The following is a 24,141-nucleotide window of genomic DNA, read 5'->3' as shown; positions in this document are numbered from 1 at the left end:
TATTTTTTTTTAAGTGGGTAAAGTAGCAACCCACATTTTTTAAAATATTGGTGCTGCTGTGCAGTTTAAATATATATTATATACAACAACAAAATATGACAAAATAAACACAGATTAAAAACTTAGACTAGTTTTTAAATAACTTTATTCAGTAAGAATTCTCGTGTGTTTTAAGAAATGTAGGGATATTTTTATTCACTTCCTCTTTGAATAAAATATTATTCTTTTTTTTTTTTTAATTGCATTGGGTTGTTTTTAAAACGGACATCAGAAATTATCTATTTACAAAAGAAATCTGTTAACATTTGCATTAGAATTCATTCTGACAGTGAACTCAATCCTCCATTTCACCCTCCCAACACCCTCAAAATACTTTTTAAAATTTTAATTACAATGTTTTGCTTGGTACAAAATATGCTGTTTTACAATTAAAATCAAGTCTTTTCTTTTTAATTCCATCTTCATATCGCTGACAATGTGGGAGTATATACAGGGGGAAGGAGAGGGGACTGGTGTCATGTGATTTGATGTGGAGCCTCCAGCATCTCCATCAGGAAGGTGTCGATAGGTGTGTCCCCGATCAGCTTGAAGAAGAACAGATGCTCCAGACACTTGAGGCCAATGGAGCGCAGGGCGGGCAGGCGGAGCAGCAGTTTGGCAAACCTGGGTAAGAGGGAAAATATCGTCATCATTCAAAGCCTTTATCTTCATCTTACATTCACTGGCACCTGTGGCTCTTACACAGCTCCCAACAGCAGAATGAAAATCCTTTTCAACTGAATGCAGCAGGCACATCAAAGTGTTTTAGTTATGAATGAACTGTGCAGTACGTAATGTAATCTACAATCTTAATTGCTCCGAGCAAACCCAAGCAGCAATTATAACAATGGTGTATATTGATCGATCCTGTATTGTGATGCATTTCCTACCTGCCGGGCTGGTCTGGGTATTTCTGTTTCGTGTATGATTCCAACGAAGCGTACACTTTTTCCCTCAGCCCCTCAACCTCCGGTGGGTTTGAAAGACCTTTTGCGTCTGAAACCAGTACAAAGTCACAGTCACACAAAACCACATAAAAACCCCTCCGATCCACAAAACATCCACCTGCACCATCTGCATACTGAGAATGCACAAATTGAAGCCACTGTGTCACAGTGGCTTGTCCTGGATAAAAATACACAGTGAAGTCATTAAACACATTCTAATGCCTGGCATTAGGTTTGACCAACATCACTAGGCTACTTGTGTTGCTTTCTAGCATGTGATGTAACTGACCTGGGTTAAACAGGACGATGGCTCGCAGGCAGCCAAGCTCCGTCTTATCCATCTGCATATCTTTCATTTTAGATACCAGCTCTGTTAGGACTCTGCCAGGGATAAAGAGAAGATAAAATTAGAAAGTTACCACATAGACTATAAATCAGTTGATTGGTTTGAGGGGGCTGTTGGTTAAAACAATTGCCTCAACATTTACTTAATCAGCTCTTGTGGAAGTGTATTTCAGTTGCACTTCCCTCTTCATCAAACCTTTATTAATGTTTTATGTAATGATGTCGAGATACAGAGAAATACACCAATCAAACAAGAGATTAAAAAGCAAGTAAAACAGTAGAAAAAAATAGTCATTGCTCAGTAAAACAGTTGCACACTAAAGTGAGGTGGTTTGAGAGCCAAGTCCTGAAAAGTCCAGGAGAAGAGAGAGTGTCAATCTTGAGTATGTTTTAAAGGTAATTCCATCCGGTTGGTGCGCAAAAACTAAAAGCAGATGTTCCAAGTTCAGAATAAAAGCATGGGACTTGAGGCCTAAGACAGTTAGCAGAGCAGGTTTGCTAAGGTCCTGTGGTCCAGTCCAGCATGGGTGCTATAAAGTGGTGAAGGCTCTTACTAACAGGGGTTTGTACTACCAGCAATTAGCGATACAAGGCTGCTGTAATATTTGATCTAATGTTGTCAGGCCCATCGTGACCGAATGCACTACCTACCTATCAAAGATGGAGCCCACTCCAGCACTGTGGGCGCTGCTTCTGTGGACGTGGAGGCCCGTCGCCAACAGGATGCCATCTTTTACCGTGACTGAGCGATGCGAAAATGAGGCAATAAGCAGCTCATTCCAGCCTGGATGCAAAAAGAAAGCAGCTGTGACTTTCCCCATCTCTCTGTCATCCCTTTTCTTAAAGCTAAAATAATTCTTAGTAGGTCTGTTTTTAGACTTCTTGACTCTCTCATTCAGACCTGTGTGTGAAATCTGTCACCAGCAGAGGTCAGCCCTGGTACAGTTGCAATCTGCACTGCTGGGACTTGGCAAATAGTCCAGTTATATTTGGTTTCACTGCTCCATTAAACTAGATGGCAAATTTGTGCTCAGCAAATGTGGAAGACTCAAATAGACCTTCTGCCTGGAGATGAATAACTTCTGGTATGTAGAAAAGATTGTTTGCTGTTTGGTGAGGTACCTTTGCGTATCTTCACACGCAGGTTTGTGAATGCATGGGGCTGCATGTGCGCCTACCTGCTCGTAGTAGGATGACCTGATCATCGAGCGGGAGTTCGGAGAAGTGCGGGATCCTTTTGGCCCATTCAACTAGTGTGAAGAGTTGCTTGTCTGCTGCTTGGCAAATATTGGTGACAGGGTCATTGGTCTGGAGAAGAACAAGTGCAAAATTGCAACAAAAAAACAATAAAGTCAATAATGTTGCTGGTGAGCTTCCTGCTAAATTTATCTAACAGCAGTTAGAGCAGCTGCAGCTATATTGGGTGCTTTCTAAACCAACAAATTCCTCTCAAGACTTGTGAAAGTTTAAGAGGATGGTCTTTGAAATGATCACAGAGTTGAGTTACCAACGGCACACCGTCACCAGAGTTCAACATTATTAGATTTGGGTGGTAGGATTTATTGCAGGGCTGCATGAGATTGTACAGTGTCAGTGTCTACATTACTGTTAATTTGCTGACTTCTCAGAGCACAACAGACTTCAAAGTAGCTGTCAGCAGCTTGTCTGAAGAATGGAGTTATAGTAGAGCCTGGATTTAACACTATAAACTGCTCATCTTGTGTTAATGAGAACATTTGAGTTGTGGATCATGAACTGCTGTATCCGTGTTTTGGAGATCCCTTGCTGTTTTTATTTACCCTTGGGCTGATCATATTCCATCACTTCAGCTTAAAGATCACAAATATGTACATTTTGACAGACCACTACACATGAGGGCAACCTTTGCTGCATAGTAAACAGTCAGAGCTCACAGGTTTAGCCAAGTCCTGCTCACTGTGTGTGATTCTTACAGAGTTTCCGGGGCTGCCGTCGCTGTACGTCTCTGTTTTGGGTTCCACAGCGAGCTCAGCGTCCAGGATTTTGTCCACGGGCATCTCCTCATTGAAACTGCTGGTTGATTCCACCTCATTCTCCCCTCGCTCCTTTCCCCGCTGCCTCTCTTCCTGTACCGCTACAAAAACATACACATTTTCATTGATGCCACAATATACCATGCAAATATACAACATACTACTTTTGCATTTGAGATGTGGACCTTGAAAATATAGTTCTGCAGGGTTGAACAATTCATGTCTGTACAACATGCAGCTGTAGTGATGTTATCTCCAGGGTTCGACAAGATTAAAGAACACAGACCTTTAGCTCACATCAAAACCCATCCCTATTCATCTTACCGTACACATAAACACTCACACACACCTTCTCTCTTCATGCCCATGGCCAGGCACTTCTGGTAGCGACAGTACTGGCAGCGGTTTCGCTGGCGCTTGTCAATCAGGCACTCCTTGCTATCTCGACATGTGTATGTGAGGTCTTTTCGGACGGTCCTCTTGAAGAAGCCTTTGCATCCTTCACAGCTGTACACACCGTAGTGCTTTCCTGTGGAAGCAAAACTCACATCATCACACCAGCTTTGGGCCAACTATAACAAGGTGGACTGTAAACCTCACTCTGGACATGTTTGGAATCAGGATAGGAAGCATGCTGCCATTTACTAAATAGTTAACTGCTACATTTAGTGAATTACAGTACAAATACACATCTTAGCAGTAGGAAAAATAAACTGTTCTGACAAGATACCAACATGTCATCTTAAAACACCCCATCTGTCTCTGCTACCTTTCCTCCAGTTATCTGTGTGGCAATGTTTGTGGGAAGTGGGAGTGTACATTTCTCTCCCCCTAACATTACCTGAGGAGCGGTCCCCACAAATGGCACAGATGTGCTTTGACATTCCCCCGGGGCTTGTACACTGGTAGTTGATGTTCCCCAGATTCTGCAGGCCTGGTGGAGGCTTGATGTCCTCCGAGCTGCTGACACTGTTCATAGAGTTCATCTGAGGATGACAGGAAGACAGAAGAGAGAACAGAGACAGCGAGTCGAAGGTTAGGTGGCCAAGACTGATGAAAACTGAGCTAAGGAGGAAGCAGAGGAGAAACAAGAGTTAAAAGTGTTAGCCAGTCTCATGACACTCTCTCTCTTCCTCTATTTTTTTTTTTTTTTTACTTTGTTTTCCGTTCACCCATATTATTACTTTCTCTCCACCCACACACTTTATTGTGAAAGTGTCTCAGGGTGCGATCACATGCTCTGTCACTGGGAGGAGCTGAGCCTTCTGTCAGAGGCTTGTCATACAGGTTTTCTTTTTCTTTTTTTTTTTACTTGTTTGTTGACAGGGAGAGGCGTAGGAGTCACGTGTACAGACACTGCAGTTCTCAATCTTAAACAGCAGAGGGCGCTCCTGTGCAGGGTCTTCAAATTTCTTGGAATGAGTGAAATTGTATGATTAGTCTTATGATGTTGATGCCTCTAATCTCTGCACAATTTGTTTCTTCTGGTCAAATTTTAATTTTTGAGAATCAAAAGCTTCTTATTATGGTACCCCAGGTGGTTTCACAAAAATTCAAACCTTACTCAATGAAACTGGGGACTCTCACTGCAGTAAGAGGCCTAATGTGACCTTAAGAAGTGCATTGAGGTTAAAAGACGTGACGCTCTTGGTGTCCACAACACAACAGATATGTAATGAGCCCTAATTAAATGAGGCAACGCAACAAGTCTGACTCCTATTTCATCTATCTCCCTCTCTTTCTCTTATCGTCTCTTTGCCCTTTGATCCTCTCCTGCTGACAAGAGCCAGGTAGGATGCATGTGCTGCACTTTTCTGTTTGTTTAGTTGTTTATCTGCAAACATCTGTAATCCAACTGGAAACAACAAGGTTGACCTACATATGCCCTCCTGTCCTATATCTTTGATGCAGTATGACATATAGGACAGCCTCCTCACAGTCACCTCAGGCTCTTCCTATCACTTATTTACGAGGTGCACTTTCATCCGAATAAACTCTACGGCTGGGACCTCACAGCAGAGAGAGTGTACGAGATCTTCTCTCTGTCCTTCAGTTTTCCCGAAGCGCACTGGTTCTCTACACCGTCACTACCCCCTCGATTGTAGATGCCCCACAGGCACAGAGTCACACTTAAATGAGCATTCAGCCCCCCTATGTATTTGCTCATCGGTGAGTCAGTGGTACACAGATATTCCTCTTCTGCGCACTCTTCCACGCACTTTTCACAAATAATTAATTTTTACACACGTGTGGTTTGAAAAAAGAAGCCTTGCGGTGTATTCAAACAGTTGTTCAGACGCACATGCCGTTACAGACAGACAACATATTGGTGCAAAAAAGGGCTACAAGCGCTGCCCATGGATTATTGATTTCATCATACATTCTTTATATAACACATGGTATGAAGAACATACTGCATCATACATGTAAGTTTTACTTGGGCCTTTAATGGGCCAGACATATATACACTTTTCACCAAAAATCATGAATATCTAGAATAAACCTCTGAAATCTAAGAAAACTGATTCATTTTCAAATGGCAACTGTGCACATTCATTTTTTCATTCAGTTTTAAAGTCTCAAACAGTGATAAAAATGTGAATAGAAATGAAACCTCTCGTCAATGCATCAATAAATAGATCAATAGATAATTAGTCTGTCGAATCCCAAATTACTGTTTAAGTCTTCCATGATATTAAACTAAACAGGCAATCCTGGGGTTTAAGACAGATGCTTTTAAAAGCAGTTAGTTTCGGGAGAATGTCATGAATCACACATTTATCAGCTAATTAAAAAAAAAAAAAATCAGAAAAGAAAGATTTTTAGGTTACACTCTTTGATTATCTATGTAAACATAACTGTAGTTTATATGATCACAAAATAATGTGACAGCAGAAAATGTGAAAATAGATGTACAAGCATCATATTGAATTTTCTTGTGCTAAATGCTGTCAACCCTGACCTGCTCTTGAACTCCAGTTCACCAATGAAAACAGTATGAGATGTTACATGACACAATGACCTGACGGTGGCTTGGTCACTGGCTGTTGGCGAGCAGTGGAAAGATGGGTACACCATACAATCGTATTAACCCCTGACTGTCCCTAAAGGCACAGACCCATACTCTGATTGAAGCAACGTATACTATTGAATGCTGCACCCTGCAGCACTGGCCTGGATCCAGCCTCTGGAGCACAATGTGTGTGTATGCATGTGTTTATGCATGTGCAGTTGACAATCAAAGCTCTGGGCCTTGTGGGATTTGTAGTTCATTCAAAGGACCAGTGAAAAGAACGTACCAGCATTAGCTCTTATGCCAGAGAAAGAGGAGTCTTATGAGCGTGCTGTTTATTAAATCTGAAGAGATGCACCTCTCACAGAAGGGAGCTGTGTTTGCATCATAAGAGCTTATATAAATGAAAATTGAACTGAAAAATGAGACAAAGGCCAATCAGAGATAAAGTTAGAAAAACACAAAATGCCCCGAAAAAATATAAAACCAGGAAATATTGAGGCTACGCTCTCCCTCTGTCTTCTCCCTTTCTCCCTGTAATCCATTAAAGTGCTTGGACTGGATCTTAAGTCCCCTCGCATGACAGAGGTAACACAGAACCCAGTGGTGACCTTTTGGGGGGCGAGACGTTTAAAGGTCAATAGAAGGGTAGGGGAGAGAAGGAAAAGCTGAAGTGGGCCAGCCAAACACATTGGATATGGCTAACCTTCAACCTCCTTACCGCTGTCGGGGATTCCAAGAAGGAGAGCCACATGATCAACCAAGGAACAAGCTAGTTTCATGCAGACAAAGCTTGCCAAAAAAAAAGTCATTTGAAGAATATAAACCTCTGTTGATAAGAACACAGTGATGAATAGAAGTCCTTGTCTGCCTTAAACAACATCAAGTGGGTAACCCAAGAGGATGAATAACAATATTACATCTGGAATGCACTAGACTGAATGTATTGTTCATAAATCCTTTTAATTCTAAGCAGAAAGGTTATATTTACAGAAAAATATTTGGAATTTAACCCTCTCTGAAATAGAAGCATTTTATGACCCTGTCCATCGCTACCATCTACTACTACCATCAAATCAGCCACACGTTTTCTCACCTGGGGACTGCCGAGTGGTCCAAAGTTCATGTTGGGCGTGGACGGCAGCGATATAGAGGGTGAGCCCAGTGATGATGTTATGACGGGGTAGGGTGAGGCCAGGCCATTCATCGGTGAACCCAAGGTGGACATGGGGGACGGCAGGGGCCTGGAAGTGCTGATGACTGACGGGTGGCCCACCATGCCACCCATGGGAGGCGGATGGGTGTGGGCCGCGCTCATTGGCCCTGTGGAGTCTGGGGAGAAAAAAAAGGTGTGTTTAAGAACAAAAAAGTGTACAACAGTGCTTTTTCTGTCTGAGGTTTGATACTGAGTAGGTATTACCCCCCCCCCCCCCCCCCCCCCCCCCCCCCCCCCCCCCCCCATCTGCTAAAAACAGCTGCCTACTCTGAGTGCAAACAACACTAATGAGAGTGATGGGAGTGAACCAGGGGCATTAAACCAAAACCAAAACCAAAACAATGAGTTGGAAGACACAAAAACTCCCTGTAGAGCTCTTTGGGAAACTGCGATGACTCTCAGCACCTTTCACATTACACAGTTATTTGATTAATTACTGAAATAAACTAATTAACTATGACAGCTTTAAGATCCCACAGGAGTAAATACAACACAAAATCAGCCTTTAATATGTGTGGAGCAGCAGCTGACAAAAGCTTTTGCAAATTTCACCTCAATGATTATCCTACAAGCATAAAACAGACTGTGCATGGGGAAATGACAGTACCGTAGATGCACACATTGCTACAGTATGTTCATGTCCACATGAAAGGATCAAACGCTTTAGAATATTGTTGACCGACAGTGCAATATGTCTTCATGCAGTCAGTGATGTGTAAATATGGCTACGCAGAATGAAGTCTGTCTGATTTTGGTCACAGCGTGCTGATTTTGCTTTGCATCCATTGATGTAAACTGACAGGCTGGCATTTACATAGATGACCTACTTAGAAAAGCTGTCAGTCAACTGGGTAGCAGGGTGTGGTGTGGACCAACCAACATACACATAGTATGTACATAGAAAGACCAACATGTGCTGTAACCATAATTAATGATTATGTAATACATAGAAGAAATGAATATATACAGGCTGTCAAAGCGTGTTCTGGTACAGGCGGATAAACAATAAACAGGAGCCCTCTGGGCTAATAAGTGAGGGTTGTTGATTTTTTTGAAGGAAAATGTTACTGATGAAGAGTGACATACAGTACCACCCTAAGCACACGTGGATGTTTGGATTAATGTGAACGGCCAGAAAACACATAAGCTACTTCTTGCCAGTGCACCATCCCCCCATCCACCTTTACACACACACGCACACACGCACACACACACACACACACACACACACACACACACACACACACACACACACACACACACACACACACACACACACACACACACACACACACACACACACACACACACACACACACACACACAGTGTGATACTGGGCCCAATGCCACTGTTCTTAGTTAAATGTCACATTCCTTTGTTTGTGTGTGATTATGTGCATGTGTGTAAAGGTGGGCGTGGGTTTGATACACCAACACACAATGCAGAGCACCTGTGTTTTGGTCCCAGATCCATTTAAAACATCTACTCCATCATCTTGACCTCATCAACTTTAGTTTAATTTTAACATTTCCAAAGATGATTTTGTAAGACAGTTCAATTTGTCAGGAAAAACATTTTCCAATAGGCACTAATGCAATCCCTTGTCCCTTGAAAATATTAGGAAAGAGTTGTTGTGCCTTCTCAAAGCCAAAGACTGAGCTTCTGTACAATGTTGCTCCCCTATTTCTGCACCAGGGTAAATGTAAAAGAGACACTCTCCAGCATTGTATGGCAGCCATACTTTGCACAGAAGAACCCCCAGAGAGCTGCAATGTTTAACAAATTAATGAAGCAGGTATCAATAAGTAGTCATCATCAGCTATCAGTCCTTTTCTCTGGAACTGCTGTTTCCTGCTTTGTGACTGTGTCAGTCACAAATGAATAAATATTTTACAGTTGAAGATACAAAAGACTACATTGTCTCATTTCATCTAAGGGAAATGCTTAGTGCTGACACCATGAGAAAGATTGCTAAAAAATGTAACAGTTCTTTTTGCTCTCAGGCAGTAGATTTCAGCTCCCGTGTACACAAATATGTGCTTCTGTTTTTTGTTTTTTTTTGCCTCGTTCTGAGAAATAATTGCTTATGTTCACAATGTTTGGACTGTTCCTACCTGTCAAGTTTGCTGAAGTACCTTTAGTTTGCCGGCTTTTTGAAAGTTAAACAGAACTACTTGCTAAATACTTTGCAATGCTTTTGAAATATTGCTCTGATACTTAACCTCTGGCAGTGATTAAATGCACATTGGTTTCTTCTCCACTGGATGCGCGAAGAATAAACTCTAGTTAAAAGAAGTGGAAACTCTGAGTAATGTAAGACAGTTGCTTTCAGATGTCAAGGATTTGGGAAATAGAGAGGAATGTCACATTGTCTGCCTGGATGTAGCACGTTGTGCATGAAGACACACTCTGCAACACACAGCTGGCCATTCAGTCCCTCTCTGTATGCCAAGGAACAGATGTTGTGCAACTTCCTGTTTAGCAGTGAGGCTATAGCCTCCACCCCCTTTCTCACTCGCCCACTTTCTCCAGCCCTCCATGAGTGATCCCTGGCAGGCAAATATGTATTGGGGCCTCCCTCTCTCTCCCACGGAGCTAACTGGATACAAGAGATAAACTGCAGTACTGCACACTTTACAAGCAGTGCACTCTTTGTAGCGTATGCCGTGGCCTGCAATGAAATGAACTACCTACATTTACAGTAAATGTTACAGCGGCGGGTGTGTATTCCCAACTTTTTGAAGTGCATTTTCATCTAATCAACAAGCTTACGTAATGGATGAGCACAGGATGAGTACAGCATGTACTGTCTCAGTTTGTGCACTGACCCCTCTCTTTATGTACATGGCAAATTCCCTTCGTGGCTCATAAAGTTCTATTCTATTCTAGAAGTGCTGAGTACGAGATATAGTAACAGGGCGACCGTCGCTTCAGCCAACATGCCCTCATAGACACCACACCAACAAGTATCCAGGTGTAAAACATGACAGGACAGAGGGTGCTGGATGTTGGAACAGCAAAGCAACTTCAGGGCAATTTTTACTGTACATGATTTACAACATGAATTCTCCCGGCTTGAGTCAAGTCAAACCCCACACCAAGAAAATGCCCGATAAGTTTGAAATCAGAAATTTACATCCGGGGGCGGTATTTAGCTCAGTTGGTTGGTCCTCACGGCAGGCGGCCCCGGTTCGAATCCTGTGTCAAGCGGCCCTATCCTGCATGTCATCCCCCCCTCTCTGCCTCCCATTTCCTGTCTCTCTCTCAACTGTCCTGTCCATTACTGTAAAGGCCAAAAAGCCCCAAAAATATACTTTAAAAAGAAAAAAAAGAAATTCACATCCGTGTTTATAATCAATACTGTACACACATCAAAAATATAGAGGTGTTAGATTTAGGGATTAGGTGCTAGCAGCATTGGTTGATTGATTGATTTATTGATTTATTTATTAGTGTATTATTTTAACACTAATCAATTAATCAATAAATCAAGCCAGGTCAAGCAAAAAAAATGCTTGACCTGGCTTTGTTTTCAGGTTTCCAAATGTGACAACTTATGGCTGCTTTACTGTAAAGAGAACATATTTAGGTTTAAAATGTTATATGCACAAAGCAAGCAACTTGACAACATCATTGTGTGTGTGTGTGTGTGTGTGTGTGTGTGTGTGTGTGTGTGTGTGTGTGTGTGTGTGTGTGTGTGTGTGTGTGTGTGTGTGTGTGTGTGTGTGTGTGTGTGTGTGTGTGTGTGTGTGTGGAAGGAGGCCAAAATGTGCAGCAGAGGAAGCATAAATCGGCCCAGAGCGGCTCAAAGGGGCCTATCCTCGAATGACCCAACTCCGCCGGCTGTTCCATCTCCATTCTATGTAAATCACCTCCATACAAAGAAGCTTCTGGAATGCGCGTCGCTATCTGCTATCACATGTTACACATGGAGCAGAAAGAGGGACGCAGGCGCCACGAGGCTGCTCAGAAAGGCAACGTTCGCCATAAGAAACAAGCTGGATTCACACTGATTTAGCTCCAGTGCTTCCTGTCAGTCTCTGTTTAAGAGCATCTGTATGAGAGCAAACAAACAGACAGAGCAGCGAAGGGCACCTTTGACCGCTGGCGTCGCAAATCAAAGGTCGTCTGTTGCCAAACTTCTGAACCAAGTTTAAAAGAGTTTCCAGCACAGTCGCACCGATCATTCCCAGAAATGACTGCGGCAAGTGGACACAAAGCTTTCAGAATTATCCACAACTCACATTAAGATTACATCTGAATTACAAATGGTCATAATGATCTCACACTGTGACAAGCTGTCATTTCAATAACAATAAATGTGGCAATTACTAACATAAACAATGTCTTCAGAAAACCTTGTCAAATATAGATGATTGATTGTTTAAGTATTTTCTTAATCATACTACAAACTGTTCTCTGAAGATAAGGCCATACTATAATGCAGCTTACAACTCCTGATATAAACTGCTCATATTTATCACTGTGTGCATTCAAAAGGCAGTTCATAAAACACAACTACATTATGTTTTTAACATGACACTGGAATCACACTGGGTCAGTGTGTTTTTATACCACAGTGTGAACAAGTCATCTGAAACAGAGCTACAGTTAAACTATTTCAGATCCCGTTTGTCAAGATCCAAGGCCATATCATCATCATCATCACCAATCAGCTGCTGTATCGCTTCACATGATTATTTATTTGTAGTCTAGAAGAGAATAGCCAAAGCTACAAATATAGCCACAGATGTATCAACACTGATCTAATGATCAACAGGTTTAAAGAAACATCACAGACCACAAACCCTCTAAATCCCTCACTGTTAATTACTGGGTAGTGGCTGGATGGAGCACTCCACTGTGTGGTAATTCAATAAGCCCATGGCCCACTAACTAATAATATCTCCTGTCCGAAGAGCAGACCAGCCCTGGGTGTGTGTGTGTAGTGGAGGAGGGGAGTGGGCAGCGAGGGATAAGGGGGGAGTGGTGGGAGCAGCAGATCCACTCCTGAACAACAACACAAGCCTCAATGTCTACAAGATTAGCTCCGACGAAGAAGGATCCTCAGCATGTGCAGTGATCTGTTAAATGCCTTTAATGCCTTTTTTGTATATGCCTGCATGTGTCTCGCTTGTGTGTGTACGTACTGTAGAGCACGGCTCCATGCTCGTGTCTGTGGCTGACAGTGCTGTGACCAAATGACAGAGAGCAGAACGCATCCTAAAGTAATCAGACGGACAGCCTGCGGAGCTCATTAGATACAGCGCACATGTAATTAAGAAATCTCTTCACTGCCAATCCGGCTCACTAGTGCTGGCCATGAACCCTGACACACACACACAGCCACAAACACACACACACACACTCTCTCTCTTTGCATTGCACACACATTCGTTGTTGCGCATTAAGAGAGAAAAAGCATGCTAAATTTTCCATGCACACTCGCACAAAATCACCACCCTTTAAACATTCATTTCATCGCTAAATGAGGTTGATGTCTGATCAATTGTGTCAGTAAATCCTCTTATCCCTGGTAAGTATCTACAGCTCAGCAGGCCAGCTGTCAAGAAGGTGGGAGGCCGAGGAGGAGGGGACGGAGCCAGATTGGAAGGAAGGGAGCAATGGATGGATAGATGGATGGATGGGAGGATGGATGGGGGAGGGCACCGTGGCACTGGCAGGATGCCTCATCAACGCTCACATGATCCCACCACCACATACACCTAATCTCTCCGCCTGGCTGAGAACATTTAGATCATCAGTTGAAAAAAAAAGCCCCTTTTTTTTCTCTGCACAGCAGAGATTTAGGAAATAGAAATAGTTAATGGCCAGAGAAAATGAAGGTATTCTGTTACTGTTACATAAGCAACAAACTATCCTTAGCTGCCAAGGGACACCTGTTCCATTTTCTGAATACTTTGTTGGACAAACACATCTAAAATAAAGGTGTAAAGCCCAAAATATCAATGCTACAAGAATAGCACGTCTGTATCACTGCTCTCATGTTGAAATCTTCAGGAAACAGAAAAATGTTTTCCCCATTAAGCCATACGGCTGTGACAACATAACCACTTCAGCTAGTGAAGTTCTCTGACCCTAAATTCTGCCCTGTAGTGAACTCCCTGTTGAACTCAAACACACTATCCCTCAAAAGAAGATAAGTGAACTCTGCTTCCTTTCTTTCTCTCCCCCTTAAACTCCAGTTTCCCTGCTAGCGTAGCATTAATAAACAAAATAACCTGTCAGTCAGTCAAGCTAATGAACAAACACAACATACTGTATTTCACATATGTAGGCCATTGTTGCCAGGTTTCTATCCACAAACCTGCCTGTAACAACTTTTTTTACACGGAGGCAGAGAGGATCGATGAGGAGGCCAGGACTGAGATAGTCAGGGACAGGACAAAGATTGTTTTGCAAGTGATGAAAAAAAAGTTCAGAACCTAAACAAGAAGAGCTAACACGGGTCTGCTTACAAAGAGCAGAACAGAGCAGGCTGAACAAGCAGTAAATAAACATACAAGTGAACAAACACACACACACACACACACACAGGCCACATGCAAATAGGAGCATCCACCATTGTGGCTCCGTTTGGTGAGGTAACTTAAATTATATGTGCATCTCAATACATTAGAATATCATGGAAAAGTTTATTTATGTCAGTAATTCAATTTAAAATTGAAACAAATAAATTATATAGATCTATTACACACAGAATGAAGCATTTCAAGTCTTTATCTATTTGATGTCTTTTACTGTAATTGTAATGATTATGGATAACATGCATATTCAAAACATTTGAATATTATAAAAGATCAATTAAAAAAAACATTTTTAATATGGAAATGTTGACATTCTGAAAAGTATGTCCATGTATATGCACTCACTACTTGGTGGGGGCTATTTGACTTAAACTACTAGAAATTGACTAATTTATTGAGATGCACTTGTAATTCCTGGAAGTCTCTCGCTGCTTTAAAGGACTAATGGAGTTGTGTATATAGTGTCAATGGACACAGATAATACACACTAAACCACTGATCTCTTACTGTGACCCAGTGAGTGTGACCAGAGCGACCTGACCTCTGGTCTTGTGACCAGATCCTGGAAAGACAGCCAGACTCCACATCCCGCTTGTTGGCAACACTTAACCTGAGGTTAGACATTGAGTAACAGAGCATCTCAAAAAGAAAAAGAAAAACCAGAGGAAAAAAATGTTCTACATGGCCAGATGTAGACGACAGATGTTAGAAAACAGTTAACCAGGGGATGGTAAGGACTAAGCGACAATGCCTGCAGTAGTAATGGGACTAATGCATTGTAGTAATGGGACAGAAGGTTGTAGCAATTCCACATGTTTAAACCTTTTTAACTTTAAACTGTATATAGGTCTACTGATTTTATACTGTAGCTCAACATCATTCCCTAATGCATGTTATTGTTCTAAACTGGTTTTTCACAACATGTGAAAATCAAACCACAGAGAATCAAGATTTGCTTGAAACAAATGCAAAATTGCATTAATTGCTTGTTGTTTAGCTCTGTACTTTAAACTACAATGGTATAACCTGGCTTTGCTTTGAGAATGGGCTTTGTGTAAATTGTACCCAGTGTGTACTAAATGGCTGCATGACCACGTTCATACTTTTCACTAAGGAGGAACTACAGTCGTAAGCAGCAGTGTCACATGCTTCTTTCAAGGACACTAGAGAAAAGAATTGGTGCTATACTACCCACACATTATCCATACACACGTATACACAGTTAATAGGCCCAACTACAGCATGTATGAGGAGCGCATATCAACACCTCCCACGTCTCCTCTTACACAGGAAGGAGGACAAGAAAAATAACTCATCAGAGCGAGCGTTGATGGAAGGATGCAGGGTGACAGACAGCAGACACAAACAGAGAGAGAAAGGAGAATGGAGAGGGCTAATAGGAAGGGACAAGTGTTGAGGGATAAACAGATAGTGAAGGACGAGGCAAAGAGAGCTGGAGGCATCCTTTTAAGTTGAGTGGCATCCCCGCTGACAACATCTGAAACCTCAACTGAGACACAAGGTCTCGATTGTAACCCGCAACAGCATGGCCTGGTACCTGACACAACTGGTTAAAATAACCCAATCATTTCAAAGATAGAATCTGAGCCGTTGGGGAGGACAATAAGATCATGAAATCTGAATTTACATGCACAATCCCTGTCAAAATAAAGTCCTCAAAGCGCTGTAAGAATTTCATAACAATCTAGATCAAAGTGTATATTATTAAATGTAAATGTAAATGCAAAAATAAGTTCCACGGATGACTTTGTCCTGCTCGTGCCGACAAATTAAATACAATAACTTGTTCAAAGAGTAAACAGGAGTTAGAGGCATTACGATAATGCATCTGTGCAGTGTTAGCTTTTAGTGCACCAGCCTCACTCGTGAAAAACTGTGGAGCAACAGTGGTGCACACAGGTAACATCTTGCACCGATAGCAATCCCTGATTCTGAATAGTGCGTTTCCAACAATAGTCATATACACACACACTCACACACACACACACACACAAGCTGAACAAAACTACTCACAGTGACCATAACCTATCTCCCTCCCTGGGCTTCCTCCAGTTGCAGGTGATGCCACCGGGTGCCACATGCCTTGAGGTGCAAGTGTGGCACTGGCAGGATGCCAGTCACTCAGGACCAGGACTCAGACTCGAGTGTTGGCTCGTTGACAAGCTGAAAAATGACAAGTATAGTCAGCGAACGGAAGGGTCGGCGTGGAGAAGGGTGGGGGGGGGGGCATCAGTGAAGAGCAAAAGAGGCGGAGTCCACCAGTGCCGGTTATAGGATTACCCAGATTATCCTTCCCCAGAGATCAATCCCACAGGAACTGTTTGCTGCCTGACTGTCGCACAAATCAGCTCTTCTACCACCCACTCATCTCGTGTCTCTCTCCCTCTGACTGTTGGTAAAATTATCCGTGCAGAGACACCTGTTGTAGTGGCAGAACAGGGTGACTGGCACAGCGAGGGAGTCACACTCAAGAGTACAGTATAACCAGAAGTTTCCAATTACTCCGCCTAAAAAGGATCAGGACTCTGAGCATATGAAGACAGGGCGACACTGATGTTGCTCTTGTCTACAGAGGTTGTTAAGTGTCATTGACATTTCTTCATTTTGTTCCCCTTTTTTTCTGAATATTAGTCATGGTCACTGTGTATAACATATTGGTGGCACAAATGGGTTGAGAGTGGTGAGAAAGGAAGTGACAAGAAGTGGCTGGAGGCTAACGATTTCTCTTTTGTATCTCCATGAAACCTCTATAATTCGGCCTGATGCCAAGAAATAGCTGTGCCAGCATGCATGTTTAATGGTACCGTTATGACATGTGGAGTTGCTTGTGTGCTCATTGTCAGTGAGTTTGTGTGTTTAACAAGTGTTACAGCATTCCAGGAAGTCAGGAATTGTCTTTCTCAATGCTCTATGATGGTCAAGCAAACACACGGCAAAGCGAACACCCAGATGGAAACACAGGCCAAAAATATACCTTAAAAGCAGTGAGGAACAATACATGACAAACCCTCAGGGAATCCAAATAAACTGCGAAATGCATGCCGGGACAGTTTCAATCTTAAATCTTTGTTAGACTACAGTAATAGAATAGTTTTAATGAATCAAATATCACTAGATGAGTCTGCACGCAGTAGGAGTTAAGCTTGTTCAACAAAAACTGAGGCAGCACACATTCTTGACCATAGAACCATGCCATATCATGATCACCAGAAAATAGCTCTTGCCAATAAATGTGACATTGGCACTGATTTAAGTCTGCAGCTGCTCCTTTTCATTTATCCTGCCATCCTATCAAATGTTCGCCCTGCCTTGTTTCAAACATTAGTGTTGAGAGATAACATTGAAAACTTTGGAGGCCTTTGCCAGTCTGTGAGTGTGACTATTTTACTTACATGACTTAAGAGAGTTTGCTTGTGCAGTGCACCTGCATATGACTGGATCAAATGTCTATACAGTCAGTGCTCAAAGGATAGCCACTGGTAACCAGATCCCCTCCGTGACATTGACCTGGCTAGAGACTCTGACTTGGTTGGACATAAGAAAAGCAGACAAGGAGAAGAGACACTTGCTTCTCTTTCAGACTTAACAAATCCCACAGGGAGAAGCTAAAATAATACAGTCCTTCTTAAATGCATGCTGTTATAATAGTGCATCGTGGCCCACATAACAACTGTCAAATTAACCCTGAGAGCCATAATTAGCATTCATAGATGTATCACAGACTGTATCAAGACGGGGGTCGGGGGGTGACGGTTAACCCCCAATTTAGAGTAAACTCCTTATTGTTTAATTCTGAACTTTAAAAAAAAGTATACCTATGTCTACAAATAGTAAATCTTTAAAAACAAACCACAATCTGAGCGTGTGTGTGTGTGTGTGTTATTAAGTGCATGCTTTTGTGCCTGTGAGATGGGACTTGTGCACCAAAATGGCACTCTGAGCACTCAAAATAGCTTAGTGAGGTTTGCAGCATGTTATTCATGTCTCTCAATGGAGAGGTTTAATGAGATCTAATGTGCTTAGCTATTACCCGTTGCTGCCATTTGTGCTCCCGTGGGGCACACAGTGCCATGAAGAACACTTTGTCTGGTCAGTCAAATCAACTTGAACTGAGTCATAAATTTCCCCTCATCAATCCCAGGCCTGTTAATGGTAATAATGAGCTCAGTGGAGCTTAAACTTTCTAATCATTGGAGCTGACTCTGGGGTACAGGGGCTGCAACAAATGTTTCCCTTATTGATAAATCCATTGATTTGTTTTATGAGGAAGTGGCTAATGGTTTAAAATAGTGAAAAAGACCCATCACAAGATCCCTGAGCACATCCCTTCAAATTGTGTTTCTGCATAAATACTCTAATTTAAACTGATGAAAAGCTGAGAAATGCAGAGAAGCATTTGAGAAGCTGAAACCTGAGAATATTAACTATATTATAGATAATTATTAATCAATAAGCAAAATTATTAATTTATTAGATCAAAATCATGTCAGCATTATCTAGGTACATCAAAGACCACTATTTAACTATAAATGGTTGTGTAAAGCTAACTAAAACTCGAAACTATAGTTTATACTATCACATTTACTTAAAGCAGATATCAGTGGAATGTTTTTGTTAATATAAGTCCTAAATAGTCCTATTTTCCGTCAGCAATCACTTACATGAAGTATTTCAGCCTAAACACGAGTCTCTCCGTCACTCTGCTCTGCTGTAACCCGAGGAGAAAATTTTCCTTGTGGGATACAAGTGTTATCCAATGAGGAGAGAGAACGGCATGAAGGGCTGTGTGTGCAGCCAAGGGATGCGCGTGAATGTGGTGACGTAGCACGAGGACCAATTGATGCCTGACAAGGGCGGGGGCTGCTAACTCATGGTGCGTTCAAAGAAACTCGTACTTTGTGTTTTTCCTTCCTGTGAAGTCATACCAGTTCGATCTGGTACGAGTTCACGGGTCGGAAGTTACGAGTGGCCGTTATAGGGAACTTTCACAGACAACAGGATGGTAAAAACACGAGCTACGGGTTACCTGGAACGCTACCAAGTCGTAGTTGTGACTTGAAGCTGTAACTTACGGTTTCAAAAGCCTGCCTTGAACGCAGCATTAGCCGAAACGGCCGTGAAGCTGATATCTGCTTTAAGAATTGAGCTTTAGTACAATTTAGATTAGTTTCTGCGACTGTAGGTACTCTACATTTGACAGTTGTATAAATACATGGTTGCCCATAAAGTTGGAATAAAATGTACCTCTTCTTATGCAATGATTGTGACAATATGATTTATTCTTGATAGATACAGTTTATGTCTTCTCAAAACTTTACTGATTAATCTCTTCCAACATATCAATGTGAATATTAAACCACAATTAACCTTTATAATAAGAATAAAGAGAGGCATGTGTCTGAAACAAAATGATTCCAACTTTATGGGTAACCGTGAATATTAATGAATGTTATACAAATTCATTCATAAACTGCCCATGAGGAGAAGCAGTTAAATTTAGCTGCAACTAAATCAACAATGACATGTAAGCACCTTTTTTTTAAGCAGCAATAATAACAATTCAATAACATAACATGACATCAACAGGAGCCAGTCTACATAAGAACTTTTACTTTTGATACTTGTTACATTAACATGAATTAATGAATTAATGAATGGAGGACCTGCACTCAAACTTCATGTCAAACGCTATATCAAAGACCATACTTATACTCTTAACAGAGAACCAATGTTGTGTTTTCCAATCAAAAATTTGCAGCAGTGATGGCTGGTAATCTTGGTTTTACACATCAGCACCATGTGTGGGTGCAGGTACAAACTATCGCCTTTACTATGTCTGCACTCAGATAAACTTATGTTTTCAGTATTTTATGTAAAATGTAGCCCATCCTCAGATGTTACGCTTTGCATTTGCTGAATTAATTGAAAGCAAACATTCAACAGATCAGATGGTTAGAGTCAGAGGGATGAGTAATACACCCGTATATGTTCAGTGCATGAAAAAAAACGAGAGTTGGTGTGCGTCCATGTGTGATAGGTATGTTGTTATTGCATAATTAGGAAAGAAATAGCTTACTACATCTCATAACCAAACACTGCTGCAGCCCGCAGGCCTTTCAAGGTTCTCTGCTTGATTAAAGATGGAATTAAATCAAGGCTTTGACCTTCTTCACTAATGACTAATTAATGGCAATTAGCCCAGAGAATGGCCTCCTTACGCCCCTTCTTTTCCCTTCATCCTGTTCTCACAATTAGCACCCACTCACACACACCGAAGGCAAGCAGAGTCTTTTACGCTGCCACATAAATACACACACTCAATCAAAAGTGCCTAGGAATAAGCCCATGGTGTGCATTGTGTGCTAATGAATGTGACAGCACTGAAGCATTGCAGGTCTCTGGCTATTGAATCCTTGAGCAAATACCTGCAGATTGCCCCACCCTCTCCACCTGTGTGGTTCATTTAACTCTGAGGGAGTGGGTGGGTAATGCTCTGTGCAGGGATCGGCTGTCTCAGAGCAGGTTTTAATGCTGCCAGGACTCCACAGTCAGATACCAACACCCACATTCTTTAAGTCACATGATATCATGGTCACATTTTGCGGCACAATGAGCTGTGCATATAGGAAGTTCTGCATGTTTGCAGCCATGGAAGTCTAAGTATGAGTGTGTGTTTCTCTTTTCTGCCTTCATGTGTGTGTGTGTGTGTGTGTGTGTGTGTGTGTGTGTGTCCAGGGAGGTGAATCATTGACCTCTGGCAAGTGATGAGAGTTCACATCAACTGGGGTGACCTCTTTCTACACCTCCCCAACCCCCCCTCTACCCTTCACTTCCCCTTTTATTTTGCTCCATTCACTCTCCCATCCCGTTCTTCTTTCTGCCTCCACTTCCCTGATTGAGCTAAATTAAGTTCTCACTGTCAAAACTTGGGAGCGGGTGCTTGTCAGCGTGTCTAGAATCACTTCCACTGACGGAAAAATAAAAAATGCTGAGCGCGAAAAAATGCTGACTTTACTTAATGCCCGGGGCATGCCTGCATCAAACCTGCTGAAACACAACATGTCTGGGAAAGGCTGAGTGGATCGCGAAACAATCCGCACATAATCACCAGAATGTTTTTTTGACTTCACACTGCTTTGCCTTCGCTTCACACTCCTGGCAGATTCCAAAGGGGGATCATCTCTCATTCAAGAAATGACTACTGTTTATGGCCCTGTTTTCATATCTGTTTGGGTGTGTGGGCAGTTTGTGCAAAAATGCACGATAAATCATACTTGTGAGCCAAAACAGTGACAATACAAGACTTGGAATGATCTCTCAGTGGTTGTGGGTTTCACTGAGGAACAGATAAGTATCTTTCTGACGACTTTTTTTTAATGTTAATTACACTTACACTATGAACCATCCTCCGCTATTGAATGGTGGCCAGTACTCTTAGAAGTTGTGTTCATAGTTCATACTTTCTCTATACCAAAACTGCTATGGGATAATAGGGGTGCAACAACTTTAAGCAACTATAGTGAGAAAAACTCCACTGAAGCTGTGATCTATGACATTCTTGTGTTTATATGGCAGACTGGAACTTTCAATGAGAAATATGTCGGTCACAACCAATGGTAATCATTTGGGGTTCACGTAAAATGTGCCAAAAAAAATGATATTTACAATTTAATGGTGCTACAGAGATAAATAAAAACCAGGGGATAATAAGGGGGGAAACATGGCTGACCAATAGATCAATAACAGATGAACATATCTGCACTAAACCACACTGGTGTCCTAATCTGCATAAATCTTGGGATGCCTTCACTCTCTGATCAAAGTGAAGTCTTAAAAGACAGACAACAAAGACTGCATGGCCCAGGGGGGGCTGTTACTTCTGTACACTTTGGGCTTCCCTCTACATGCTCTCCCATCCAGATGTCTCACTCATTCCCCTGGGAGCGACATTCATTATGGAAACAATTTTCAGCCCCTCCAAATGGTGCCGAGATATCTGTGATAACATAAAGGGGCTGCCTGATTTCCGTCTTCAAAGACTGCTTGTATTTGTTTCCTTGTAATGCCACATTATTATCTTTCATTTTAAACCCCCCACACAATGGACAAAGGTTTAGAAGGCCCATGCCATATTTCTACTGCAGTGGTTTGACAGTGAGTGTGTCATTCAGGGAGAAAAAAACATCACATGATAAATGATGCATGTAGCCTAGTGTGTAACTCAGTGAAGGTTAAAACGCCTGAGATCCTCTCTCTCGTTCTCTCTCAACATGGAGTCTAATCTGAATATGTTCAGCTGATAAAAACACAGATGTAACACGAATTTGCCTTATACTGTAAGCAGACTATAGGCTACAGTGTGTATGGGCTCCATATGTTGCAAACTCCAAAGTAGAAACAGAGCCAATCCCATTTCCTTGTCTCTGTGGATTTTAGGTTGTCGCAAGAAAGTCCTGATAATAGAAAAAGAGCCATCAGCTGGGTCAAGGGCAAAGTCACAGGGTGAGATCAGAGTTCAGCTTTACGGTGCAAAATCACAACACGCTGTCATTCAGCTGAATAAAGCCACAGCGCTGACCAGGGCGCGTCTTCCACTACTGAGCTGCACTCCTGTTTACCACAAAAGTAGAAGTTTGTTTATCGGGAGTAATCCGCCGCTCCTTCGACGCTGTTACATGCATTTCTCTGTAGATCTGACGACCATCCCAGACCAATAAATTGTGTTTCTGTCTCAAACAGTTTAGCAAGAGACGCGCGACAAGCGCCATAAATTACATAAGCGCAATTAAAGTGCCAACCTCTGACCTTGCCTGACCGGCGCAACCGCGATCACCTGACTTTTGCAGTGGTCGCGGCTTTCGTTTCAGTTGCCTCACTTGCAAAAAAACCAAACGATTATTAACAAAGAGAGTAGCAGAGCAGCCAGATTCATAATCGGGAGTGGGTCGTTTAAAGTCCGCGGACGCTTTTCGCGCACGGCTCGCAGGCTGGAAAGAAGACGCCATGAAACAAACGCACCCCCTCTAAGTCAAAACGAAACGCAGCAGCTTCGTGTGGATCGCTACAGTCACACCGGGCTCTAGATAGATCGTTGAGGCGTACTTACTGAGGTGCAAATACGGATCATTACTGTCCATACTGTGCGAGTTGTTGCGTCGATTTCCTACAGTCGGTGCCGCTCCACATCCCAGCGCATTCCTCTCCCAGCGCGACTGAACTCTGCAAGGCGGCTCTACGCGGGGGCCCAGCGAGGGAGGGGGGGCGGCAAAACAGGGCTTCTCCCAATGACAGCCGTGGTCGATATCAGGATCCAACACGATCATGACGAAACGTCTCCCCCCTCAGTGACACCGTGTTGCAATATTATACACAGTAAAATGTTACTTAAATAACAGAAAGAAAATATGTCTTTCAACACAGTCTGCCCCCCCCTTTTCCCCCCTGGTCGCCCCTTTCCACACAATCTCTCCCAATTCTACTAATAACTGCAGCCAGTCAGTCTAATTACGTTAACAACATATTACTGATACCAGGAGATGATGATAGCACATGGCTACCAATTTTAGTTAAGATTAAACTGGTAACCAATATAAGCATTTTATTTTTATTTATTTGTGGATATGTTTACAGGCGTGTGCATACTTTACACTGACAGATGACCCACTATGCAGTCTACTCTGTATTATTTACATTTGTTGTAAATGTCTTGCAGTTTAACAAACATAAAGCAATCCAGCTCCCAAATGGTCCATGTTAATTTAAACCCATACCCATTTATAATAGGCGTATATCTTGCTTAAAGTCTATTTAATCTATAAGGTTGTGCTTATTTTAAATGCAAAACATTGTTTTTAATCTCCTGCAGAGGGGATCTCTAGTGTTTACCTATTGCCTATAGTGTGAGTCCTGGTCTGGGTACCCCCCGGAGTCCCCCCACACCCCTGTTCAGAGTGCGGGGTCATGTAGGGGTGAAGCTCGCGGTACCTCAGAAGGTTATTC

General features: G+C 42.2%; 1 protein-coding gene across 2 annotated transcripts; it reads right to left on the bottom strand.

The window, feature by feature from the left end:
* Positions 1-128: 128 nt before the first annotated feature.
* rxrgb (retinoid X receptor, gamma b) lies at positions 129-23,436 on the bottom strand. 2 transcript variants are annotated; one of them, XM_083970166.1, is made up of 11 exons: positions 23,249-23,436; positions 16,156-16,305; positions 7,453-7,688; positions 4,185-4,329; positions 3,693-3,872; positions 3,284-3,444; positions 2,510-2,639; positions 1,983-2,115; positions 1,276-1,367; positions 930-1,035; positions 129-663 (listed from the first exon to the last, which is right to left on the bottom strand). In XM_083970166.1, exons 2-11 carry the CDS (start codon positions 16,220-16,222, stop codon positions 516-518), a joined length of 1,398 nt encoding a protein of 465 aa, XP_083826292.1. In that variant the 5' UTR covers positions 16,223-16,305; positions 23,249-23,436; the 3' UTR covers positions 129-515. The 2 variants fall into 2 exon arrangements, with proteins under 2 accessions (XP_083826292.1, XP_083826293.1); XM_083970167.1 differs by lacking the exon at positions 16,156-16,305 and having other exon boundaries at positions 23,249-23,403.
* Between the last annotated feature and the right edge of the window lie 705 nt (positions 23,437-24,141).

This window comes from Trachurus trachurus (assembly GCF_905171665.1).
Source record: "Trachurus trachurus genome assembly, chromosome: 4".
Taxonomy (NCBI): domain Eukaryota; kingdom Metazoa; phylum Chordata; class Actinopteri; order Carangiformes; family Carangidae; genus Trachurus; species Trachurus trachurus.
Note: the sequence above shows the minus strand (reverse complement) of the source record. Positions and strands in the feature narration are given on the sequence as shown.